The sequence below is a fragment of the Podarcis cretensis genome, assembly GCF_951804945.1.
Source record: "Podarcis cretensis genome assembly, chromosome: 12".
Taxonomy (NCBI): Eukaryota; Metazoa; Chordata; class Lepidosauria; order Squamata; family Lacertidae; genus Podarcis; species Podarcis cretensis.
Window position 1 is genome coordinate 1,496,986 of NC_137181.1, and position 25,757 is coordinate 1,522,742.

Sequence of the window (25,757 nt, forward strand, 5' to 3'; positions counted from 1 at the left end):
AGGCTTTCTGGAGCAAAAGCAGTTGAGGGCCCTGAGATGTTTGGGTGAAGGGCGGTGTACAAACAACAACCGCAATAAATATTATCTTCCATTTTTGTGCACTGTGGGGGCAGCAGGGCCATGCTCTGGGGGAACCCTTCCAACCCCTCACAGGTGAAGGAGGAAATTCTGTGTATTCAGAGGGTGGAAGAGCTGACAGGAATTTGCCTCCCGATATAAATGTGATGGGGCCGTCCCCTCCTGAGGCTGCTGAACTACAACTCCCACCACCGGGCGCTTTGGCCAGGCTAGCTGGGGCCGGTGGGAGTTGTAGTTTGGCAACATCTTTTGCTCCAAAAATCCCCCCCGCCTCCCCCAGGAAAAGGAACATTTTAAACTCCTCGTGATGAACTCCCCTCACAAATCTTATTTCTTTGACTGGCCAAAGGCTCTTCCGATGCTGCTCTGGAGGGAAACATTTTGAACCTGCTGCTCTGGTGGCCTCAAGAAAAAGAGCAGGAAAATCCTAGCTGTTTCTGAGGGGAAAGTGTCTAAAATTCTCCTCAGAACCAGTCCTCAAACTGTAGCCTTTTTAGGCCCTTTAAACCATGGGTAGGAAAAATGTTGCACCCGAGCTGGGACGAAAAGGAGCCAAACGACCCCAAGGGGTTAAATCCAGAGAAAGAGCTTTATTCTGCCAGAGGAGCAAGTGTGATAAGTCACAAACAAGCACCAAGTTCACAGGCATTGCACAGAGTTTATATCCCCCTTTCTAGTCCCCTCCCCCTTCTTCAAGAGTCCTGCCCAGGAGTTCCTCTGAGCATGAACAGAAAGCTGTCTTGGGGCCATTTTTGGACTTTTCCCAGGAAGGGGGTGAGGGGGTTTTCAGAGTGTTCCCGTTGTTTCATTCTTGTGCTTTGGCATGCTTCCCGGACAGAAAGCAAGTTGCAATGTGGTTCTTTAGCAAGGCCAAAGGCTCTGAGAAAGGCCTGAGAAGACAATGGGCTCTCTTCTCTACCTTGTTGCAATCTTTTTTTTAGTTACAGCAAGCGCAGAGTGCTTAGCTAATGCATTTTGTCTTACAGGAAAATGCAGTTTTTAAAATGCTCGAGGTGAGGCTTTTGAGGCCTGGCTGGGGGGGAATTCACAGACAGTTTTTAGGGTAACCCTAACTGTACCCCTTCAAAACTGCTTAGGGCAATTCACTCCTTTTGCTTCTGAGGGGGGAGAGAAACTTGCACAGTCAGCTTCTAGGTTAACAATGTTTGTTCAGCGATTTCTGTCCATCCTGCAGCGTTTGCACAAAACTCAAGAGCACCACTCCCTAACTCCTGGGATTTTGGGCCTGGAAAAGCGATGGGGAAGGGGATACGCTGCCATTCGCTTTTCATAATATCCCTTCTGAGTGTTTGGTGCAATCTCTCAGATCCCTGACTAGCACCCTATTTATGAAGCTGAAAAGCTCTGGGCGAAGGGACTTAATACAGCTGTCATCAAGGAACAGGAGGAGGAAACCTCGGCCTATTTGGGGCACATATTTCTGCCCCCCCCTCAGCACCCTCTTGGCTCCGGTCGCCATTTCACGCACCAGAACTGTGGGGCTGGATTGATGCTGCACCAAAATGGCTGCCCTGTCGGGGAAGGCTTTTCCAGAGGGGCTTCCACAGAGGAGTCGGGAACCCCCAAGCCCACTCCCCAAAGTGGCCCTTCCTGGCAAGCGGAGGGAGGCTGTTTCCCCCACCATGCTGGCCTCACAAAATGGAGCCTGGGGGCGCATTGCCTGTCGTGTGGCCCCAGGCTGAGTGGAGAAGAGGAGGCTGAGGGGATGCTCCCGCCTGGCCATGGCCTTATGAAGAACAGTGGCAGGATTTGGCCTGCAGAGCAGTGCCATAAGAATGGTGGGGAGGGATGCCCCCCCCCCATTCACTCCACCCTTAACTCTGCTGACTTGGCCTTGGGCATGATGCCCATCACACGGGGGATATTGCGGTTCTAATGTGCAATGTATTTTCTTTGAGGCCTGATGCCTCGTGAAGTGATAAGAGAAGGCCTTGCAAGGGATTCTGTTCGGGGTTGATTTAAAACCAGATCCCCCAGTCTGGCCTCCCAGTGGCTTCTTGTGGTAAAAAAAATATGGCTGAGTGAAATTTGGGGCCTGTATAAGGGAGTCCTTGGAGCACCCCATAATCGCCTGACTGTGGCTCCCATAGGTTCAGGTTGGGGGTCACAAGCAACAGACTCCAGCCAGGAGACTGAAGCAAAACAGGAAGCCTGATCTTTATGGTTGCAACAAACTTCAAACTACCACATGGAAGAAGCAGAGGGAAGCCCCAAACAAAGGATGGCTCCACTTTTTTTTAATAAATTTCCCAGAGTTTCCCATAAAACATCATACATTTGTCATGACTGTGTCCTGAATTGGGAGGGGTCTTCTGGCAGAAACCTGAGCACCAGGCTTGCCCTGTCCCTCACCTGACCTTCACCTGCCAATCTTTTGGTGAAACAAAAGTATTTACATGTTCCTGTTTTCCCAGCCAAGTTCAGCACACCGTTTGTCTTGAAGGAGACCCCAACCCACTGAGCTTGGGTTTGCAATTGTTCTTGGAATGACTACCAGGATGCCAGAAATTATCACCCAGGCAGTGGGGCCTGCTGGGTATGTGGTCTCACGTTTCAGGAATTATGGCTGCCACTACCCATCAGATTCTTCTCTGATAGCCATTTTCCTTCTGAGTAGAACAACATTGGAATGGTGTAAATGTGTCACTGGAGTGATTTTATATGAATTTCTAAAGTTTCCCCATTGAACCAGTACATAGAGACATTTATCAGGGAATTGCTACATTTGGTAGGTCTCTCGCTCCCCTTCCAATTTCCCGGTAACAGGCTCAAGCACACTTTCTAGGCAGAGGACCGAGCCGTTATTCATTTTGCTTTGCTGCTTTATCTGGGAAAACCTTAAAGGTTAAAGGTAAAGGTACCCCTGCCCGTACGGGCCAGTCGGGACCGACTCTAGGGTTGCATGCTCATCTCGCTTAAGAGGCCGGGAGCCAGCGCTGTCCGAAGACACTTCCGGGTCACGTGGCCAGCATGACAAGGCTGCACTGGCGAGCCAGCACCAGCGCAGCACACGGAAACGCCGTTTACCTTCCTGCTAGGTAAGCGGTCCCTATTTCTCTACTTGCACTTAGGGGTGCTTTTGAACTGCTAGGTGGGCAGGAGCTGGGACCGAACGGCGGGAGCTCACCCCATCGCGGGGATTCAAACCGCCGACCTTACAATCAGCAAGTCCTAGGCACTGAGGTTTTACCCACAGCGCCACCCGCGTCCCTAGCACCACAACAAGGGCAGTTGTATTACAGACACATATTACATTGTGGGACTGACACGTAGTGGATATTTTAAATGTTATATTCTTAAGGTCCCTCCAGGCATTTCTGTTGCTCTGAACTGTAGGATGAAGCCTGTATCAGCTCAGGAGAAAGAAGGAGGTTTCCATGAAATGCTGATCTGGAGGACCGGTTCCTGGAACCTCTCAATTTTCTTCCTCATCTGAGCAGATTTTGCAAAGGTATTTATTTTCATTATTGTACAAGGCACACTGGAAAGGGAATGTGGCCTCTGCGACCGAGTTATGCTGAATCTGAATCTGAAAGGGGTGGTGATGGTCACAGGCGTTCAGAGGGTCTAACATGGAGCAAGGGTCTGAAAGAGGAAGCCATCCTTCTTGCAAACTGTAAACGCAGCATCTCCTTTTGCAACGGTTAGGATTGTCCGTTCACGTGGAGCATCACAGGAGTATCTGTGGAGGCATGAATGCCTGGGCCTAGGAAGGAGTTGCCTGGTTCCCCATTAGAAGGAGGAGTGATCCTGGTTTCCCTAAATGTGGCAGTTGTGAGGCTATTCTGAACAAAGTCCTTGGACACAAAAGATGCTTCCAGATGTCCGCCAGTCACACATTTTCTTCAGCAGTGGCCCCAAAAGTGGAGCAATCAGCATTAAGTCTAAGCAATCAGCACTAAGCAATCAGCAATAAGTCGGGTGTGTGTGTGTCACGAGGTTGCTGAAAACCCGACACCATCCAATTCACTCCGAAGTGGAGCTAAACACCAACGAAAGGTCTGCAGCAGTGTTTCGTGGTGAAAGCCCCCCCCGTGTTTTGCGGTGCCCCACAAACAGAGCACTTGGTGTGCGGCAGGGTGGGCATTGCTCTTTTTGTGGGGTGTTGCAAACCATGGGGGTTTCGCTGCAAAACGTTTGCCAAAGTTTGGCACCAGTTTGGAGTGAATCAGAGAACACTGGCTTTTTTGTGACCTTTTGACTCGCCCCACCGTTTGAGGGACTATTGCTCTGTTGGTGGGGTGCTACAAAATGCAGGGGTTTTGCTGCAAGACATTGCAAAATGTTTGCCAAAGTTTGGCGCCAGTTTAGAGTGAATTAGACAATGTTTGGTTTTTGGTGAGCTTTAGACTCGCAGCTTAGAGTGTGTATCACTCTGTTTGTGGGGCATTGCAAACCACAGGATTTTCACTGCAAACTGTTTGCCAAAGTTTGACACTTGTTTGGAGAGAATTGGACAATGTTGCATTTGGGGACATTAACTACAATCCCAGGTTTCCTATATCAATTACAGTGGTACGTCAGGTTACATACGCTTCAGGTTACATACGCTTCAGGTTACAGACTCCGCTAACCCAGAAATAGTGCTTCAAGTTAAGAACTTTGCTTCAGAATGAGAACAGAAATTGTGCTCCAGCAGCGCAGTGGCAGCAGGAGGCCTCATTAGCTAAAGTGGTGTATCCCAGATTTTTGAGTTCAACTGGTTTAGAGGGGATCCCAGATTTTGGAGTTCATAGCTGAGCCATTGCCATGATTAAACAATTTAAACGGCAGGTTTGCAAGATAAGAACTGGAGTATTGCTTGTTTATAATATGTGTGTTCTGTATGTGTGTATCCGGAGGACAACATTCACGTTTACATTACATTAATACACAGAAAGGACATTGTGGCATACAATGAGCTATGAAAATGAAGTCCTGTTTATACTCAAAACAAAATAAAAAAATTCCTTCCAGTAGCACCTTAAAGACCAACTAAGTTAGTTCTTGGTATGAGCTTTCGTGTGCATGCACACTTCTTCAGATACAACGTGTATCTGAAGAAGTGTGCATGCACCCGAAAGCTCATACCAAGAACTAACTTAGTTGGTCTTTAAGGTGCTACTGGAAGGAATTTTTTTATTTTGTTTTGACTATGGCAGACCAACACGGCTACCTATCTGTGTCCTGTTTATACTGAAAATGAAATACCTGCACCAAATGAAGGAAATGGTGAAGCTGATATACAAAGCACTTTGTATTGATACAAAAGTTGGGTGCCACCCCCACTCTCTGCAAGATTCCAGTGCTTCCTAGCACTCACCCTGGGTCTGTATTCCTTTGGAGAATTGAGACACGGCAGAGACTGTTGTAGCTTTAAAAAATATGCTTTCTTCACCTATTTACACCTTCAGTTTGCATGGAGGGAGTCCAGATCTTACATCACGGTCATTTCAAGAGGGGCTTGTCCCTCAGAGCAGGGCAGCCCTGGAGTCCAAGGCATCTCTCTCAGCTAACCAGCAGCCAGCCTGCCCAAGATGGATCCCAGTCTTTTTTCTCCCCCTTCTTCTTCCCAGCGCCCCTTGGTAAAAACTCTCTCTTCCTGTCACTTCGAACCCATACCCCATCACCATGACAACCTCTGTCTGCTCAGACCCAGGCTCTCAGATGGGCCATCAACTCCTTTGCTCATTAACAGCTCTAGCTTCCAATCTGGGGCTAGAATCTCACCCAATAGTCTCCATACAATGGTTTGGAAGAGGGGTGGTGAAGTCTGAAAAGTCCCAGTTCAGTCCCACTGCCTTCACTCTTGCAAGTTCATTGTTACATGTTAAAGAAAAAGAAGGAGAGTTTGGTTGCTTGTTCAGCTTGTTTTATCATTCAGTACTGTGCCCAGTCCCTAGAGAGAGAAAAAGAGAGAGAGTTTATATATTGATGTTTTCCATCATTTCACAGTCAATCTCCACCCTATCTTTAAAGGTAAAGGTAAAGGTACCCCTGCCCGTACGGGCCAGTCTTGACAGACTCTGAGGTTGTGCGCCCATCTCACTTAAGAGGCCAGGGGCCAGCGCTGTCCAGAGACACTTCCGGGTCACGTGGCCAGCGTGACATCGCTGCTCTGGCGAGCCAGAGCCGCACACGGAAACGCCGTTTACCTTCCCGCTGGTAAGCGGTCCCTATTTATCTACTTGCACCCGGAGGTGCTTTCGAACTGCTAGGTTGGCAGGCGCTGGGACCGAGCAGCGGGAGCGCACCCCGCCGCAGGGATTCGAACCGCCGACCTTTCGATCAGCAAGCCCTAGGCGCTGAGGCTTTAACCCACAGCGCCACCTGCGTCCCTACTGGGCGAGAACGACCTGGCTTATAGGAAAGGGGTAGACTTAATGTGGAACATTATCAATGACCTGGAGGTCCTGCATACTGCCCATTCAAACATTACAATAATTTGGTCATCTTTGCTGGAAAGGCGGTGTTGGCGGGACGCTGAGAATCCCGTGGCTGTGGATAGAGCCAGGAGGATCGTGGAGTGCTCAGTGGCGCGTAGAGTGGTTGCTATGGGCGGGTGTGTCATAAAGCACCCATGCATCCAGTTTAGCAAGGAAACACTCTATCGCTGGGATGGCGTGCATCTCTCTGATGCAGGTAATGACATTTGGTTGGCCGACATTTGTCAAGGAGTGAGGGATTGGTTACAGGTCTGAGGGTATTGGCGGCGAGCCGGTGAGGCCGGCTCGGGTGGCGGTTAGGCATTGGCCGGGGTATTGTCATGCAAATGAGGTTGGGGGGGAGGATTGCCATCACCTCCCCCAAGGCTTGAAGGGTAGTTCGTTAAAGGACTCCGAGGGGCGTCGCCTCGTCCGAAACCTACGGAGGCTAGGGCCTAAAGCGCGCCCCCGAGCGGTAACCCCTTGGGGAGCGCCCAGGGATATGCATCTCGGGTGGCTCCCCCTGTTGGTGCTTAACCCTTCCCGGTTAGACCGGATAGTCTCTTAGGGGTCAATGCCTAAAGCCAATACCCCTCTTACCTGTAATCAATAAAGTTGTGGCCATTTTCGCCCATTAACCTGAATTCTTGTGTCCGTAGTCTTTGACTTGCCTTCAATTTATTCTTCAAAATACTTAACACAGTATTTTGCCATCTTTCCCCCATCCTCTCCCAATAAATCAAATCCCATACATGTATTTTTAGAAGTTTGTTTGCTGACACAAACACCCCTGGAGCGCCAACCATCTAAGCTTTGGCAGCAACAATCCCCTCTTGAGGGGCTCACGTGTGAAAAGAGCAAAGAGAGAGAAACAGAAAGTAGCTACAGTATTTGGTTTCTCAATGCAAATAAATGGGAGTACCAAAGATTCAAATTTCTGAATCTTGATTCAGAGGGTCAAAACAATTTGGTTCTCAATCAATTCAGTCCAAATTGTGGCCTGGTCTGAACTGCCAAATTGGGTGTTGAACTGGATTTGGGGTGGGGTGGAGCTTGAACAGCCCTAAACACTGTTTGAGAAGCATTTTATTTACAGCAACAGAAAAATGGAGAACCTGTTGCAGTATTTGTTAAAAAGGGTTTCACAATCCCCCATGTGCACACCCACAGCATGATGTGAATAACACTCAAGAGGACCTGAACTCACTGCTAATAGCCAAGAGTCTGTCTGCAACAATATACAATAATAATAATAATAATAATAATAATAATAATAATAATAATTTTTATTTATACCCTGCCCTCCCCAGCCATGGCCGGGCTCAGAGCGGCTAACAAGTAATAATAAAAACAAGTTGAATGATTACAACTTAAAAACAAAATTAAAATACAGCATTAAAATATTGAAACATTAAAATATTAAAATGTAGCCTCATTGCAGGAGGAGGAGGAAAAGAAAAAAGAGACGGAGGGAGTCAAATTGGCTCCAAGCCAAAGGCCAGGTGGAACAACTCTGTCTTACAGGCTCTGCAGAAAGAAATCAGATCCTGCAGGGCCCTGGTCTCATGAGGCAGAGTGTTCCACCAGACCGGAGCCAGAGTTGAAAAGGCCCTGGCTCTGGTTGAAGCCAATCTAACTTCCTTAGGGCCCGGGACCACTAGGGTGTTGCTATTTATGGACCTTAAGGTCCTCCGTGGGGCATACCGGGAGAGGCGGTCCCGTAGGTACGAGGGTCCCAGGCCTCATTGGGCTTTAAAGGTCAAAAGCAGCACCTTAAATCTGACCCTGTACTCCACCGGGAGCCAGTGCAGCTTGAAAAGCACTGGGTGAATATGCTCCCATGGCAGAGACCCCGTGAGGAGCCTCGCTGCAGCATTCTGCACCCGCTGGAGTTTCTGGGACAGCTTCAAGGGCAGCCCCGTGTAGAGCGAATTACAGTAGTGAAGCCTGGAGATGACCGTCACATGGATCACTGTGGCCAGGTCGGGGCGGGAAAGGTAAGGGACCAACTGCTTGATGCGGCGAAGGTGGAAAAATGTCGCCTTGGCTGTTGCTGTAACTTGCACCTCCATGGAAAGGGAGTCGTCAAGGATTACACCCAAACTCTTAACGGAAGGCAATGGCACTAATTGGGCCCCGGCAAGAGAAGGGAGTTGGTCCCTCATCCCCATGCCATCCCGACCCAGCCATAGGACCTCTGTCTTCGAAGGATTTAGTTTCAATCGGCTCCCACGAAACCACCCAGCCACAGCTTCCAAGCATCTGGTCAGTGTGTTCGGGGCCGAGTCGGTGTGGCCACCCATCAGCAGATAGAGCTGAGTGTCATCAGCATATTGGTTTTTAAATTAATATTTTAACGTATAAAAAAATTGTCCAGTAGCACTTTAGAGACCAACTAAGTTTGTTCTTGGTATAAGGTTTCATGTGCATGCATACTTCTTCAGATACACTGAAACAGAAGTCACCAGACCATTATATATAGTGGGAGGGTGGGGTGGGGTTTTTCTCAGGAGGGTAGTAGGAGATGGGTGATTGACTCAATGGGTATGGTAAACCTGTTAATGACTGCAATTAGACCTACAGGAAAAAGCAAGGGATAGTAAGCAGATGATTAGCATATATAATGAGACAGGAATCCAATACAGTGGTACCTTGGTTTGCAACCGCTTTGGATTACAACCGTTTTGGATTACAACCATGTCAAACCTGGAAGTGCGTGTCTCTTTTTTGGATTACAACCAATTTTTTTTTTGAATTACAACCAATTTGGGGGGGAAGGCCCCATTGGCGAAAGTGTGCCTTGGGTTACTGAGGCATCTAATCATAAGCCTGCATTTTTATCAAAGCTTATATGTTTAATCAGGGCTTGTATTTTAAAAATGAGCTTAAAGATCTTCAAATGTTTCATGCCAGGCAGAAGAGCAGCTGCCTAAGACCCTTGGCAATGTTTTTACTCCTAGACAAGGGGGCCCCCTGATTTATAGCAGAAAACAATTCTCAAAGTCGTAAAAAGGGAATTACAGGCTGAGAGCCAAGGTTACACTGACCCTACAAATTAAGGGTGGATAAATAGTAAAATGAGCCATATCTTCTTCCTAAGGTTAAAAAGGTCTAGAGCAGTGAAAAAGCATCTAGCTGGCAGAAAGGGAGCATTTTTGGGAAGTCTTTTCTAAAGCTGTTTCTTTCTTAAACTAAGATCCTTTTAAGATTTCTTTTCCTTTTAAAAGGTTATTTATGTATTAAATATATTAGCTTAAATATAATTATGCAAAGGATTTAAGAAATGCTAGATTCTTATTTCATATAGTTGGAAGAGATCACAGGGGCCATCAGCCACCAGCCTCCTGCCAGACAGGAGACGCCATCGAGCACTCCTGATATATGGTTGTCAGGCCTTTTGTTTAGAAACCTTCAAATGAAGGAGATCTCTCAATGTTGATGTGAACTCAAAATCCTTGACATATGTTTAAGATAAAAATTCAAGATTAACCATCTGTTTTGGAAGGCAATAGGGCAAGGAGGGCAAGAGGTGAGCTGGTAATTAAGATTCCTTGTTGAGACACATGTAAGATATATTACTACTTATTTGTCATTTATAGATAGAAGAATATATAGCTTTTTGATTCCCATAAAAGGGCAAGAGGAAATGGGTGTATCTTTTGTGATTGGTTCTAGCAAACAACCAATAGGAATTTCAACCAGGCTGATTGGACAGAGGCAGCCACAGGAGGAGCAAGGGGGCTGGGTTAAGGAAATATAAGTGCTGGCCAGAATGGCAAGAGGCCAGGCCAGAGCTTGGTAACCATATACCACTGTGCCTCATATTTATTTGTCTGACAAATAAATTATTATTTTAATTTCTCTATTGCTGCATTGAATATTTCATTCCAGCTAAGCGTTAACCACAAGCAGGGTGCTACATTACAACCTGTTTTTATTTACAACCGGACCTCTGGAACAGATTGTGGTTGTAAACCAAGGTACTACTGTATCTCTATTAAGACCAGGTCTCTACACGGTTTTCTGTTTAGTGATACTGAAAACTATGGAGAGACCTGGTCTTAATATAGATATTGGATTCCAGTCTCATGCATACTATCCCTTGCTTTTTTTGTGTGCATGCACATGAAAGCTTATAGCAAGAACAAACTTACCGTATTTTTTGCACCATAACACTCACTTTTTTCCTCCTAAAAAGTAAGGGGAAATGTCTGTGCGTGTTATGGAGGGAATGCCTATGGGTGGCATGCCTACGGATTTTCCTCCTCTAAAAACTACGTGTGTGTTATGGTCGGGTGCATGTTATAGAGTGAAAAATATGGTAGTTGGTCTCTAAGGCACTACTGCACGATTTTTTAAAATTTTTTTATATGTTTCGACTGTGTCAGACCAACACGGCTACCTACCTGAATCTAGAACCATTAATATTTTATTTATACCTGTCCCGGTGCAATGTGCATCAAAAGCAAACAAACTTCCTAAATCTGGCCTGCAGGGCAGAACGCCTTTTTATTTCACTTTCTTTGTACAGATCCTGCTCCTCCAGCTGCAGAGGCTCCTTGCTTGCAGTGTTTTCTTTTAGCTCAGCCGATTTCCTCACTTCCTTCAGCAACTGGATTCTCTCCTGGCATCCGGGCTCCAGATCCTGCTCTTCTGAAATGATGAGCAGGTCAATGTATTCTTGGGTGGAGAGCAGGTTGGGCTTCAACCCAATTTGATGCAAGCGTTGGAGGCTTTGATTTCTGGATGAAGTCTTCTGGATGATTTCTGGATGAAGTCTTCTAAGGCTTGCTTAGCCTCTTTGTATTCCTGGTTGAGATTTCCAAGCACCTTCTCTGGGGTCATCGCCTCTCCAGAGGCGTCTTCATACTTTTGCTTCAACTCATCATAGGACTTAATCTCTTTTGTTACTTTATATTCAAACCGGTATTTCTGATTGAAGTGCATGTTCCACACGCAGCGGCCAGGGCAGACATTGCATTTTCCCGTGTTTGCATTGATAGCTACACAATGGCGCTTGCCCTCATCTCTACGGATAGGGCAAGGGTAATGGCAGGTGTAGTGACAGTTCATGCAATTGGTTGTGAATCTTCCAGCGGCAGAGATGTCTTCCTTCCCTGGCACAGATTTTTCTACTTCAAACTCAAAGTTTATGTTGGCTGCCATCTCAGACTTGTGTTCCTCCAGAGCTTGCCTCGTCTTCCTCAACTCTTCCAGCTTTCCAAGGGCAGCTCTGATTTGGGGCTGCAACCCTTCTGTGATGGCTTCTAGCTCCTTCCGTTCCCTGAGCACTTCCTTTGTCAGAGTTAAACTTTCACTGTCTAGTAAGCTTAACATGTCAAAAAATGTCTTCATGCTTGCAGTGCTCGTTTTCCAGAACTTGTCATTAGGATTTAGGTTCCCTCCATTCTCTTCAGAATTGCTGGCAAACAGAGCTGAATTGTTGAATTTGAAGTGAACTGGGCTACCACTGGAATCTTTACTGCATGGCACATCCTCCTTCTTCATGGCTTCCAAAACAGGAAGAGAATGTCCATCTGCAAAGGTGATCAGGATCTGGATGTTGTTCCTTATATCTTTCCCAAAAATGGAGAGCACAGAGTCAAAGACGTATTTCTGGGCACGAGTTAAGGCAGCACTGGAGGCCTGAAGTACAATACAGATGACATCGACATGATCCGTTCCTCCTGGGGTGGAGAAAAACTCCCGGATCTGCTTTGTTATCTGTTTGTACTTCTTCTTACCTCCCGTGTCTCCAAACCCTGGAGTGTCAATGAAAGTGAGAGAATAAGGGACTTCAAAACCCTTTTGGTGGTGCACTATGTAGGCGGTCACTTCTGAGGACTGACTTTCAGCCTGAATGAGTTTGAATCGGAAATCATCTTCCCATTGCACACCCAGGATATGATTGATCATGGCATTGACAAGAGTGGTTTTCCCTGACCCTGTTGCCCCCATCATCACGATTACTTTGTTGGGGACCTGCATGTTCTCTTTTCCTAGCTGGTATGTTTGGACGGAGGCCGATCGATCTGAGGTGGCCTCCAGGGGAAGTACATACACTGATGGTTGCCCATCTTCCACCAGGGTGCTTTCCTGGAGGTATTTTCGAGCTAGTATATTTGCCCCTTCTTCTTCTTCTTCCATTGCTGTGGAAATCTCAGTCTCTTCACTGGGCTCACTCTCAGCCCCATCAAAACATACAGCGGAGACTCTGAGTCTGTAGGTTCTGTGAGGCTTCAGCCCATCCAGCTGACAGGACTCTGTTCTTGTCCCTGTTCTTTTTTCATTCCATTTGTCCTTATCGCCCACCAGCTCCCTGTACTCCACTTTGTACTCCTTTATATCAACTCCAATGACCTTTGGGCTCTCCCAGGCAAGACTGATTTGGGAAGACTCTACAGTTCTCTCTCTTGGTTTCCCAGGAGGGCTGGTAGGAAGTGTCTGTACAGATTTACTCACGTTGCTGGTCTCACTAAGTCCTGGTTTGCTCCTAGCGGTGTATCGGAATTGGTATTCTGTGTTTGCACTCAACCCTCTCACTTGGAATGTCTCCTGACTGTCCTCAGTATTCATAATCTTCCAGTTTCCTTCTCCTGCACTCTTGTATTCTACCTGATAGCTGGAGATTGAAGTCCTCCCATACTCAGCTGGTTGAAATGTCAGCTGCACACTCTCATGTCCAGTTCGGCCAACCCGGGGAGGGAGAGGTTTTGAGGGCAGCTCAAAGTTGCTGTTGACCATCTCCCCATCTTCATAGAGGTAAATGGAAGCTCCTGGGTTGTCCTGATCTGGGACAGAAGCCACAAGGAACCAGGTCTTCCTGTTTGATTTATTCACTTGGGCAAAATCCATAATAGATTTGGCAGCTTTCCGAGCTTTTTGGGTTCTCTCTCTTTGCTCAAACCAGGCTTTCCAATGCTCTGTCTGTCCTCTTGCTGGTTTCTGAAGCCATTGTTGTAAGCTGGCTAAAAATGGTTCCTCGTCATGTAAAGAACTGAAGGTAAATGTGAGAACAAACTCATTTGCAGGGCTTAGCACTATTTCTTCCAGCTTGTTCCTGGAGGAGATGACTTCCATCCCATGTAGAATATTAAGGTAAGAGTTCACCAAATTAATCTCTCATTCCTTTGCATCCAGAAACTCGTTGAGTCTTTGGCTGTTGAAGGGAGACTGGTTAATGGAAATGAAGATCTCCACCAGTGCTTGTTCCATTTTACCCCCTCCTCTGATAGAAGGCAGGATTCCTGCCAGGTGTTTCTGGAAAGTCTGCCTGTGCTGCTTGCACAAATCCTTGAATCTCTTGATTTTCATCTTTATTTCTGGGAAGATGTTCGCAATGTGGGTGTTTGTCAAGTCATTGCATCTCATCATGATTTCATTCAGTTGCTCCATGATGGCTTGACTATCAAAGACCAGGGCCAAGCTGATCTCACGCACCATCTTAGCTGCTTGGGAATCCAGCTTGGTCAGTGGGTACAGCCAAACTGTTACAGGCACAGCCTTGTCCCCGTCCTTCCCCAGCATTGCAGGAAGGATGGCGTATGTTTGCATGGCATCTTGGAAAGTCACTGAATTCCTCTCCAGAACAAAATCTCCATGGAATTTGCAGTGGAACTTCTAATGTAGTTCCTCTCCCTCTCTGTTGTTTTGAAGGCCAGTTTCCCTTCAGCAGAGACTATAAAGAGCTGGATTGCACCTCGGAGTTCTGCTTCTATCTCTTTTACAGACTCAGAAGAAGAGACTTCTCGGTCAAATACAAAAAAAGCCTGGGCGCCATACAAGATGGCAGTGACAACGTGGGTAGCCATGCCATGCTCAAATACAGATGGGTAAGAGATGTTTTGGATTCCCAAATGGCTCATCGTCAGTTGAGCATATTTCGTGGTAGCTTTGTACTGCAGAGTGACTCTGGGCTGTTGCCCAAACTTTTTGGTGTCTTCAAGGAATTTGCCTGATCCTTGCACTTCAACCAGCACCCCCCCCCCCGAAAACTGACTCTGAGTGATGCTGAGGCACTGAGGGCAGAGGTCTTATCTTCAATAGAATCAGAAGCAATGATCTCAATTTCAGTCTTGGGCTGCCTTTGGATACTCAAGTCCTTCCGAAGTGAGTCCGGGTCCCAAAGGGTGACCCCTTGAATGAAGCAGAAAAACAAACACACAAAGCTTTAGTTATGTTCAGATAAATGAACAGCACTGCTGCCTGAAATGCTTAGGACGTATGGGGAAACAACAGGTATTAATTGTGGTAGAATTAAGCCACCATTTTCCATGGTGAGTACACTAATTCTTTGGTCTCAGTTTCACCCCAAGTCAAACAGCTTTGCACCTTTTCTAAAGCATTGTGCAAAGACTTAAAAATTGTTTTACTAGAGAGGATAGTAGGAGGCATGTGAACCCTGTAGATGATTGTGCTTCCCTGTGGACACCTTCAACTGTCACAATTTTTATTTTATTTTTTGTTTCTCTTCAGCATAGGAAACTCATTTTCTGTGTCCCATGCTGATTTGCTAAAGCCCCCAAGAATGTCCTCTTGGTGAGCACCATTTGTGAATTATGTGCCACAGGAATCTATATGCTTTCTGATATTCTCAAAGAATATCACAATTAAGTGCTTTAAGAACTCAAGTGGATGCTATCCTGACCTGATTTGTCACCACAACCTGTCTCATTTCCTCTCAAACTCTCTTCCTGAGTACGTTAGTTCAGGCACTGGGATCGGCCCTCAGTCTTCTGTCATGAAGACAGATGCAAATAATTCATTCAGCTTCTCCTCAATCTCCTTATACTCCATTAGCAGTCCTTTGACTCCCTTGTCATCAAAGTGTCCAACCTCCTCCATAGATGGTCTCCTGCTACAAAGGTATTTAAAGAACTTCCTGTTGCTGGTTTTAATGTTTTTCATAATGTACCGTATTTTTTGCTCTATAAGACCTTTTCCCTCCTAAAAAGTAAGGGGAAATGTGTGTGCATCTTATGGAGCGAATGCAGGCTGCGCAGCTATCCCAGAAGCCAGAACAGCAAGAGGGATTGCTGCTTTCACTGCGCAGCGATCCCTCTTGCTGTTCTGGCTTCTGAGATTCAGAATATTTTTTTTCTTGTTTTCCTCCTCCAAAAACTAGGCGCGTCTTGTGGTCTGATGCGTCTTATAGAGCGAAAAATACGGTACTTCCCCAATTCTTTTTAAGCATCTCATAATTTTTGCTTGCATTCCTTTGTCAAAGTTTCTATCCCTTTTTCTTCTATTTTGGATATGAGTTCCATTTTCTGGAGGAAGGTTTCTTGCTTCTAACAGAGTCCATCAGTAATGATACCTTGTTGACAAAGGGCTCACTAACCCAGCCCTGCATCATATAACCAATAATTCTTCCCTATTCTGGAAGAAGCTGAAGTCATCTCCCTTGGAGTCTTTGCGTAAGTGTGTTTCATTTTGAGTGCCATGTTCCATCCCAGACATGGCAACCAAAGTGATCTCCCCATCGGCTTTACCTGGGATGAGGGCATCTTTGCGGCAGTCATACAGCATCCCAAGCTGAAATGGGCGGCCCAACGCTGGTATTTCAACCGCTCCATCTGAAATGGCCATGGCTTCGGTCCAAATCACTCTCCCTTCTCCCTTTGCCTCCCTGCAAGAAACAAGAGATGTGAAGGAGGCAGGACAGATTTTAACGGATGTGGAGTGTGAGAGGACAAAGGGAGGAAATGCCATCGAAAGAAGAATGCCTGCCGCACACAAAAAGATAAAACAAATAAACACACAATATACTTAACACACCAGCAATGGCACTGCTTCCAGGAAGGTCAGTGAAACACTGCTTCAGCTAGAAGTGCTGGGGGAAGTAGCAGACACACCCAGAGCACAGGAGGAGAATCTGAGCATCAGCCGCCTCCTCTTCCTGTCTCCATTGCAGTCCTATGTTTCACTAGAAGAGGGGTTCCCCAGCTCTGGTCTGTGGACCACCAGTTGCCCACAAGCCTCATTCAGGGGGGTCTGCAGCATCTCTGCACCACGTATTTAGATTGGTTTTTAATGGCATTTTTCACTCATTCTATTCGTTGCATTGCAATTTATTGTCCTGCAATTTGAATTCCATTCGATGAAAATTGTAATACAATAAAATGCAATACTAGGTGCTGCTGCCCCTGCTTGCATAGATTGCCAGCTCTGCCAAACCCACACCTTCATACCCTCATTGGTGGACGAAGGTGGGGGCGGGGTAGGCGGGCCACCCCGGGTGCCATTCGAGGTGTGTGTGTGTGTGACATTGCAGCTGCCCCCCGGGATGCTCGCCGCTTGCTGCGCACTCCCTCCAACGTGTGCCACGCCCCTTTGCAGTGTCGCACCACGCCCCCTGTGACGTGTGCCAGCCACGCCCACAGGTGTATGCCGCTCCCGGTGTCAGAGCAGGTAGCTTCACCACTGCATACCCTCACCCTGTCACAGCTCCTTCAACCCCACCCCCCAGTTCTTTCAAGTTCCCCATATCCTTGCAGCTCCTTCAACCTCCTCATCCCCTCACAGCTCCTTGGTTTTCCTCCACCAGGGCTTATTCAGTCCTCTGTTGTGGTTTAAAGCCACCTTGTTAAACCCTGCCTTCTCTTTTGCTTTCCTCCCCCACCCTGATTTCATGCAAATCCAGGATTGTGATATATTACTATAAATCCTCCTGTGGGGGCTGTGTGATGACAGCCATACCTTTATATGTACGTAGGAAGGGAGGAAATAAAAAATAAAAATAAACGAAGGTTTGGATGGAGAAGCTTCTGAAGCAAGCAGGAGCACCCATAATTCCTCTCTCCCATCTGCTCCCTATCTCTGGAGGAAGCAGGTGCTTGAGAGAGCAATCTGCCTTGATCTACCTTGATGGATTCCCAGCAAGACCCCACTCTCTCTTGTGTGTGGAAGGAGGCAAATAATGAGATTGACTGAAGGAGGGTGTTGCTGCAGATGGTGTTCCTGTAACCCCTCTGAGGTAGCACAATCTTCTAATACAATTCTGAGGGTTGCGTCTTTGCCCTCATAAGCACAGGCAGCTCCCTCCCTCCTTGCTCCTCCAGGGAAACAATGGGATACGAAGAAAGGGGAATCTAGCACAGCCGTCTGCAATGCAAGATTTACAGCTAAATACGGTAATCCCTGAGAGGTGGCCATCCAGCCTATGTTTAAAGACCTCCATTGAAGGACAGGCCACCACCTTCTGAGGCCATAGAGTCATATAACTGTAGACTTGGAAAGGACCCCAGGGTTTATCTAGTCCATTCTTCTGCAATGCAGGAATCACAGCTAAAGTATCCCTGACAGATGGTCATCAAAAATCTCCACCACTTTCCAAGGTAGCATTTTGCACTGCCAAACAGCACTTTCTGTCACAAAGTTCTTCCTTAGCTACCCAACCACAGCCAGCCCCTCTTTCTGGGCCAACCCTAAATCCTGGGAGGGTCCTTGCAGCCCCTCCCAAAACCTGGGATAGCCTTGCGCTGCAGCCTTCATTCGTTTGCTTGCTCCAAGTATTGTGACCTTTCAAAAGAGCCAGAGAACATTAAGCGACGACATTGGCGCAAGAGCCCCACCACCAAATCCCTTCTAGTATGCCAGCAGCCATGCAAAAGAAGTGGTTGCACGATAACTTCTAATATAAGGTTAGCAGACGTCCCCGTTTCCCGGGGACAGTCCCCAGATTTACAAATCAGTCCCCATACAACATCCATTGATGTTGAAAAGTGTCCCCGGATTCATTGGAAAAAATCTGGTAACCTTATTCTAATAGTTGAAATGAATCTTACCAGAAACATGGAAATCAGATGAATCTCCCTTGCCTGAGTTGTCTTGAGGGAGCCGTGCAACTTGCCTTTGTCCCCTGACAAGCACAATTCTGTCTCAGGCCCAGAGGTCACTTCTCCTTTTATCTGTTCAGGGATGCAAGTTTGCTAGTTGACAAAGATCACTCTCAAGGAGAGAAGGAGGTTGAGAGATGGTGGAGAATGTTCCCACTAGTCAGCAGTTCACCCCAAAAGGCTCTAGAGCATATGAGCCATTGGCCTGATCCGTCAGACTCTTCTTGTGTTCTTATATATTTACAAAGGCTGTTTTGTCAATTTTTGGTTTGTAGGAAAGGTCCCATGCTAGATATATGCACACTACTACTAAGGGGGGGGGGAGTGGAGATTTGTAGTGAGATCCTGCCCTATACCTTTAGACAGTGCTTTTTCTGGGGGTACGCAGGGGTACGCATACCCCTAAACATTTTGTGAATCTAAGTTTGGCCTCATTGAGAGGCAGTATTTCAATATGAGTAGGAAAATGAGAGTACCCCTAACCTTTTTTTTAATAGAAAAAAGCACTGCCTATAGATCTCAGGGTGGTTCACAATGTATTAATAAGAATTTAGAAATAAATGAATAAAATCTAGATATTTAAAAATAATAAATATGTCTCACCATAGTGGGGAGGACTACCACTGTGCCTGCTCTGTGTGCTTTCTGATGGGCAACACCCAGATTATCTCACAACAGGGATATTCCAAAAAAGAGAGAATACAGTGGAACAGGGTTGCGGACGTAATCCGTGACGGAGGCACCTCCGCAACATTCGCAAGCTGAAGCGCTGTGTCTGTGCAGACACCGGTGCAATTTGGCGCTTCTGCGCATGTGCGAAGCATGATTTAGTACTTCTGCGCATGCGCGAGCGGTGAAACCTGGAAGTACTTCTGGGTTTCTCACAGTCCGCAACCCGAAAACATGTAACATGAGGTATGACTGTATGAGAAAATGTGAAGGGGGGGAGGGGGAAATGTTGGAAGGCAGTGATTTGGAAGAGAACATTATACGGACAATGGAGAATTAATGGAGATACAGGAAGCTTGACTATTCACTTTAAGTCGTAGTATGTATGGGCCCTTAGATAATCTACTAGGTTGAGCATACATTGCCATTTACTCTACAGGCATAGGTAAAGCCTTGTGGATCAGGCCACTAGCCCATTGAGTCCAGCTTCCTGTTATCACAGTGGCAAACCAGATGTCTGTGGAAAACCCACAAGCGGGATTTGAGAGCAAGAACCCTATCCCTTCCTGTGCTTTCCAGCAACTGGTATTCAGCAGCATTGCAGTTTCCGTCTGTGGGGGCAGCAGAGCATAGCTATCTTGCCTAGAGAGCTCAATGGACTTCTCCTCCATGAATTTATCTAATTCTCTTTCGAAGACGCCTATGTCGGTGGCCATCACTGCCTCCTCTCGGAGTGATTCAATATGAAGATGGCTGCTAGGTAAGGAAACCGATCACATCCAGAGTTGGGCAAATACTTCCATTTGCAGGAGGAGGATTAGAGGAACGAGGTCGGGGGTCACCTTGCTAAAGGTGCTTCAGTGTCACTCTGGATTGTAGGATGAAGGCTGGATCAGCTCAGGAGAAAGAGGCTACTTGCCATGACATATGGACCTGGTGGACCAGTTCCTGGAACCTCTCAACTTTCTTCCTCAATGGAATGGATTTTGCAAAGGTATTAATTTTCATTATTGTATGAGTTCTCAGAAAGGGCACATATCTCCTGCAACCAAGTTATTCTGAAACTGAATTTGAAAGAGGTGATGATGGTCACAGATGTTCAGAGGGCCCTCTGTGACATTCCATTTGCCAATCGGATGCAGAACACAAGCAGCAGGGTGTATTGTAGGCCAGAAAGAGATTTAGCTGATACTTTGCTTTCTCACATTGCGTGGAAGCCTGAAAGAGGAAGCTCTGCTTTGTGGGAGTTTCTCCTTTCAGCTTGTCCTTTTGCATGGATTATCCCCTCTGGAGGAGCATCACTGGGGTATCACTGGGATGAATGGCTGGGCCTAGGAGGGAACTGCTTCATGCTTCCTTAGGAGGAGGAGTGGCCCAGGGTTCCCTAGAGACCCCCCAGGAGGACTCCCCTGCTCAGCACCCGAGGGCCCCAGTCCTGCCACTCACCACCTGGCCCAAAGACAGGGCCTGACAGGTCTATAAGAACTGCTGCTGCTGGGCAGAGAGGGCTCTGTTTTGTTTTTGTTTAAATTGCTGTTATTTTTTACCTATGTCATTTTAATCTGTGGCATTAATGCTGTATTCTTAGTTTTAGATTTTCATTTCTGTGGAAACTGTTTCCCGTTTGGTTGTGAATTTTTTTGATGTGGTTTATTTATTGTTTATGACTTTTGTTTTTTAATAAATGTTTATTAGCATTTTCAATATTAAATATAAACACAAAAAGAGAAAAAGAAAAAATAACAAAAAATACAAAAAACTTAAAAAAGACAATTAAAAACAAATACAATTTCAGTTGCTTATTTTCATATAACTTCTTTCTTGGACCTCCTCGCTCCTCCCCTTCTTGTATTCCCATTCAAGTTATTAATCCCGCAAATCCTTATTACTTATTTCTCAAGCTTCACTTAATAATTTTTTACGTACTGTTGTTTTACCTTTCCTCTTTCTTCCATTTAATTACTTTTGCATACCTTATTTTCATTTCATTTTAACCATTCTAAAGACCAATTTTAACTTATCTAATCTAAAATATCATATACATCATTTCTTGTTCTTTATCATATTTCTTAAAGTCGATCGATTTTTTCCTTCCACGGCTTTCCCAACTTCCATACAAATAATAGAACAAATTAAAACAACATAGTTAGTAATTGTGTACCCTTTGGATTACCAAACTTCACCCCCTATTGTTTATGACTTTTGAAATTATTTAAATCTTGTTGTGCTGCAAGCTGCCTTGAGCATTGTTTTTTAACTGCGGAAAGGCGGTATACAAATAAAAAATGATGATGATAGAGGGGGTGCTTGTGAGACCATATGGAAGGAAACCCTTCTTGGAGCTCATCGCTCCGACTTTCAGCCGATCACAAGCCCTCGCCCAGCGGTGCAGGAGGGTGGGGTGGAGACCTGGCTGCAGATCAGAGCCCGAGTGCTGCTGCCAACCCCAAATTCCACTGTTCCTGCCACCCCTGTCCCAACTCAACCGCTCGGAAGTGCAACAAGCACCACCAAAATGACCCTGCTTCTGCAACCCCCCCAAAAAAAACCCAAACCCCTCACGGAGGCTGCTGTTCCTTGGTGGGCAGAATATTTGAAAAAGCAAGGGATGGGCAAAGATGTCATGCGACTTTCACTTTACTAGGGTTGCCATCTTTCGAAGAGCGAAACTGCTCGCAGCGGCATTCTGCTGGACGTGTCCGGGATATTCCGGACGCGTTGTTCCTGACCTTTCTACACCGCCCTCCGCCCAGGATCACAGGGCCGTTTTCAAGATAAAAAACACAGAAACGTGTCCCATAGCAAGACACCCAAATAATAACGAGATCTCGGGGTGGGCGGGATGTCTCTTTGCCTGCCTCCCCCGCCTGGGCGGGGCTCCCAGCTCTCCTCCCGGGAGGTGGGGGCCGGCCCCCTGCCGTGCACGCCGCGGAGTCGGGAGCGCGCCGGGCCCCGCCGCGCCTGCGCTCCTCCCGCTCGGCGAGCCCAGCTGCTTCCTCGGAGCTGGAGGGGCCGGGCTGGCGGGAGCGCGCCTGGGGCTGCTGCTGCTGCTGCTGCTGCCGGGGCTCTTCGGGCGGGTGAGTGGCGGGGGGGGGGGGGAGAAGCGGGCGCGTGGCCCCGCCAGCCCGAAAGAGAGAGAGAGAGAGAGGAGCCGGTTGGTTTCCCTCCCATCCTTTGGGCCAGGAGGAGGAGGAGGAGGAGGAGGATGCGCCCTGGGCCTCCCCTGGCCGCGCGCCTGGGCTCCCTCCTGCTCGCAGGCGCGCTCTGCGTGTGCTCAGAGGCTCAGGAGCCCCTTTCCCGCAAGCCCCCAGGTGCCCGCCAGGTGTCTTTGGCCTCGGCTTTTGGAGAGCGCCGGCTCCAGCTTTGCGCCTTCCGCCCGGAGCCTGCCTGTCTCGGTCTCTCTCGCGGTGATGGTGGTGGGTCTGGAGCCATTTCCCTGTCCCGGGCAGGGGGGGGGGGATGCAGATGTTTCGGGTCCCTGGAGGTTTTGCAGCCGGGAGGGGACGCGCCTGGCCGAGAGCGCGGATGCCAACACCTCCCTTTGCGCGCCCGGGGCAGGTTGCCCGCCGAGGAGGCTGCTGCTGCTGGCAGCTGCAGGAACCTGGAAGGAAAGGATCCAGCCTCCTGCTAGCCTCCTCTCCTGGAGGAGGAATTCTCCAGGGCTCCTCCTCCTCCTCCCGGGCTCCTTCCGGGCATTCCCTCCCGCCTCCCTCGGGGAGCCTCCCCGGGGAGGGCGCCCCAGAATCGTGGCCCTGGCAGGGAGGTGGGCCAAGCCTAAACCGGAGAGGAAAGGCCTGCTTCCAGGAGTGCCCAGCAGACAAAGACGGGATCCCGTGTCCCACGCAGACAACCACAGTGACACCCGAGGAGGAAAGCGGCGGCAGCAGGAGGGAGGGAGGGAGGGATGGGGAGGAGGCTGGGTGGCCACCTGCCAGGGATGGATGCTTTAGCTGATTTTTGGGGGGGGGACAGGACTAGGGGGTCCCCCTTCCAATTATAGGAGCACGATTTCTGTTCTCATCCTGAGATACTATTTCTGGGTTAGCGGAGTCTGTAACCTGAAGCGTCTGTAACCTGAAACGTCTTTAACCCAAGGTACCACTGTATATAGGGACGCAGGTGGCGCTGTGGGTTAAAGCCTCAGTGCCTAGGACTTGCCGATCGAAAGGTCGACGGTTCGAATCCCCGCAGCGGGGTGCGCTCCCGCTGCTCGGTCCCAGCGCCTGCCAACCTAGCAGTTCGAAAGCACCTCCGGGTGCAAGTAGATAAATAGGGACCACTTACTAGTGGGAAGGTAAACGGCGTTTCCGTGTGCTGCGCTGGCTCGCCAGATGCAGCTTTGTCACACTGGCCACGTGACCCGGAAGTGTCTTCGGACAGCGCTGGCCCCCGGCCTCTTGAGTGAGATGGGCGCACCAACCCCAGAGTCTGTCAAGACTGGCCCGTACGGGCAGGGGTACCTTTACCTTTACCTTTTACCACTGTATATTTGGGAGGAGGAAAGGATAAGGAGTAGACTCTGAACAAATCAGAATCAAGTCCCTGAGACAGTTGGATGGTGCCTTGGGCGCCTCCTTCTGGAAACTCCTGCAGCCAGGCTGGTTCCAAACATTCTGCTCTGCGTTCCTTTGGACCACATCAGGGAGGCCGAGAGGAGGGTCTGGGCAGCCTTGGACTGCTGTACATAATGTCCAGGCTTGTGCCCCGTAGAGGTTACTTCAGTGCTGCTAACCTAGCAGTTTGACTTCATCCCCAGAGACAGACAGATGCCAGCAACGATTACCTGTCCTTCGCCCCAAGTCCCCAGGGCAGATTGCAACATTAAAACACAATGTTAAAAACAGTTTAAACCACTTACCACCACGGAAAGAAGGTGGGTCCTAGCTGCTTTTTAGTTCTGTTTTCATCTTAGCCCTCACCTGCACCATCTTTGGCCTCCCTCATTTGGCCCTCAGGGGTTGGCCATCAGAACAATAACAGATAGATATATTTCCACAATAGACTATCTTGAGAACGTTGGAGATTTGAAGTGCTAGGAAGTGAGACGGAAGCAGGAAGTGAGGGTGGGCGGGTGAGCAAGTCTTGAGGACCCCCAGGGTTAGCCCTCCCACTCTAGCTTAGTGTCCACATTACACAAGGTACAAATAACTCACTTGTCAATCACAGTTCTGAATTCATTCATTGACTGAAAACACTGAAATTGCCTGCACATTTTGCATAGTAACTTCTAGGAAGGCTAGAGGATAGCTTCTCCATTTTCTTCCTTTTGTTGTTCAAGAAGACTTAGAGTCTTAGCTGTAGTGTCCTGCGGGTCAGGTTCTTAGCAAGACTCGCCCACACTTGCTTATCTTGACTGTGTACCAATTCTGTAACAAAAACAATGCATTTGCTTTGTAGGGTTTGGCAGCAACTCTGATTAGCACAGTCAGAACTTGGAGGCTCTTGAAGGCTTCCTGAGAGCACAGATGGATGAGCAAGATTCATCTGGAACTGAAGCAGGAAAACTCAGTGCCTTCAAAATTGGGAGCAGATTCTGGGAAAACTCTGTGCAGAAGATCCTGGGTGAGGAGGAGGCTCTCTGCTCAGATGTGCAGAGCCAGCAGTTCAGGCAGTTGTGCCACCAGGAGACTGAAGGACCCCGAGAGCTTTGCAACCGACTCTACCACCTTGACTGTCAGTGGCTGAAGCCAGAAAGGCACACAAAAGCTGAGATGCTGGACCTGGTGGTCTTGGAGCAGTTCCTGGCTGTCCTTCCGCCAGAGATGGAGAGCTGGGTGCGGGAATGTGGAGCGGAGACCAGTTCCCAGGCGGTGGCCCTGGCCGAAGGTTTCCTCCTGAGTCAGGCAGAGGAGAGGAAGCAGGCAGAGCAGCAGGTGAGAGAGACTTTCCTCAGGATACCCTCAAGGGGGTCTGAACAGGAGGGCAAATATCCCAAAATTCTCTCCTAATGGCCCCCACCTTTTCTTTGAAAGTATCCAAATAATGATAACAGATACCCCTAAAGTTTTTGCCTCTGCCATTACTTTCCTAATCTTTCTCTCCATTCTCTGTTTTGAATCCTTGTTGCTCTTTCAGGAAAAGGATATGTTTGCAGAATTGGGCCCGGATTCCTCTGGGGCAGAGAAGACTCAGCTGAACACCAGAGAGTTGACACTGGGTAAGGAGGAAGGAGTTTTTTCTCTGTTTGGTCTCGTTTTGTGGTTTTTAAAATTAATCCATGGGTTCTTTTAATCTTTTTGGGGAAGACACTTGGGGACAAGAGTCCTCAGGAAGGGAGACATTTCCCCCCACAATTAAAATATGAAATAGGTACAAACTTCAAACTGCACTCAGCAGGGGAGACATTTTCTAAGGCCTATTTCATAGAACCATCGAGTTGTAGAGTTGGAAGGTACCCCAAGTATCATCTGGTCCAAACCCCCGCAATGCAGGAATCTCTGCTAAAGCATCCGAAATGTGTGTGTGTGTGTGTGTGTGTGTGTGTGTATAGTAGCACCTTAGAGACCAAATAAGTTATTGGTATGAGCTTTCGTGTGCATGCACACTTCTTCAGATACCGTATCTGAAGAAGTGTGCATGCACACAAAAGCTTATACCAAGAACAAACTTAGTTGGTCTCTAAGGTGCTACTGGACAATTTTTTAATTTTTTTTAGATATTTCAACTGTGTCAGACCAACACGGCTACCTACCTAATGCTAAAGCATCCATGACTGATGGCCATCCAACCTCTGCTTAAAAACTTCCAA

General features: G+C 47.8%; 2 protein-coding genes across 6 annotated transcripts in view; one reads left to right on the forward strand and one right to left on the reverse strand.

Annotated features, from left to right (window-relative positions):
• The first annotated feature begins 3,181 nt into the window (after positions 1-3,181).
• The window catches only part of LOC307199142 (uncharacterized protein), a 28,968-nt gene continuing 6,392 nt past the window's right edge, over positions 3,182-25,757 (forward strand). Inside the window, exons 1-4 of one of the 3 annotated variants that reach the window (XM_079946818.1) lie at positions 3,182-3,550; positions 19,889-20,003; positions 24,407-24,882; positions 25,085-25,166. In XM_079946818.1, coding sequence (XP_079802944.1) covers positions 24,475-24,882; positions 25,085-25,166 — 490 coding nt within the window. In that variant the 5' untranslated portion in view covers positions 3,182-3,550; positions 19,889-20,003; positions 24,407-24,474. Of the gene's footprint in view, positions 3,551-19,888; positions 20,004-21,966; positions 22,087-23,491; positions 23,883-24,406; positions 24,883-25,084; positions 25,167-25,757 lie in introns of those variants that run through there. The other 2 variants (XM_079946819.1, XM_079946820.1) reach the window with 2 other exon arrangements.
• On the reverse strand, positions 5,447-19,453 carry LOC307199088 (uncharacterized protein). Of its 3 annotated transcripts, XR_013831811.1 has the most exons (3): positions 18,290-19,453; positions 15,995-16,131; positions 5,447-5,977 (listed from the first exon to the last, which is right to left on the reverse strand). XR_013831811.1 is itself a non-coding variant. In XM_079946705.1 (2 exons), exon 1 carries the CDS (start codon positions 13,581-13,583, stop codon positions 11,208-11,210), a length of 2,376 nt encoding a protein of 791 aa, XP_079802831.1. In that variant the 5' UTR covers positions 13,584-14,242; the 3' UTR covers positions 5,447-5,977; positions 10,943-11,207. The 3 variants fall into 3 exon arrangements, 2 of the variants coding, with proteins under 2 accessions (XP_079802831.1, XP_079802830.1); XM_079946705.1 differs by lacking the exons at positions 15,995-16,131; positions 18,290-19,453 and adding an exon at positions 10,943-14,242; XM_079946704.1 differs by lacking the exons at positions 15,995-16,131; positions 18,290-19,453 and adding an exon at positions 10,910-14,242.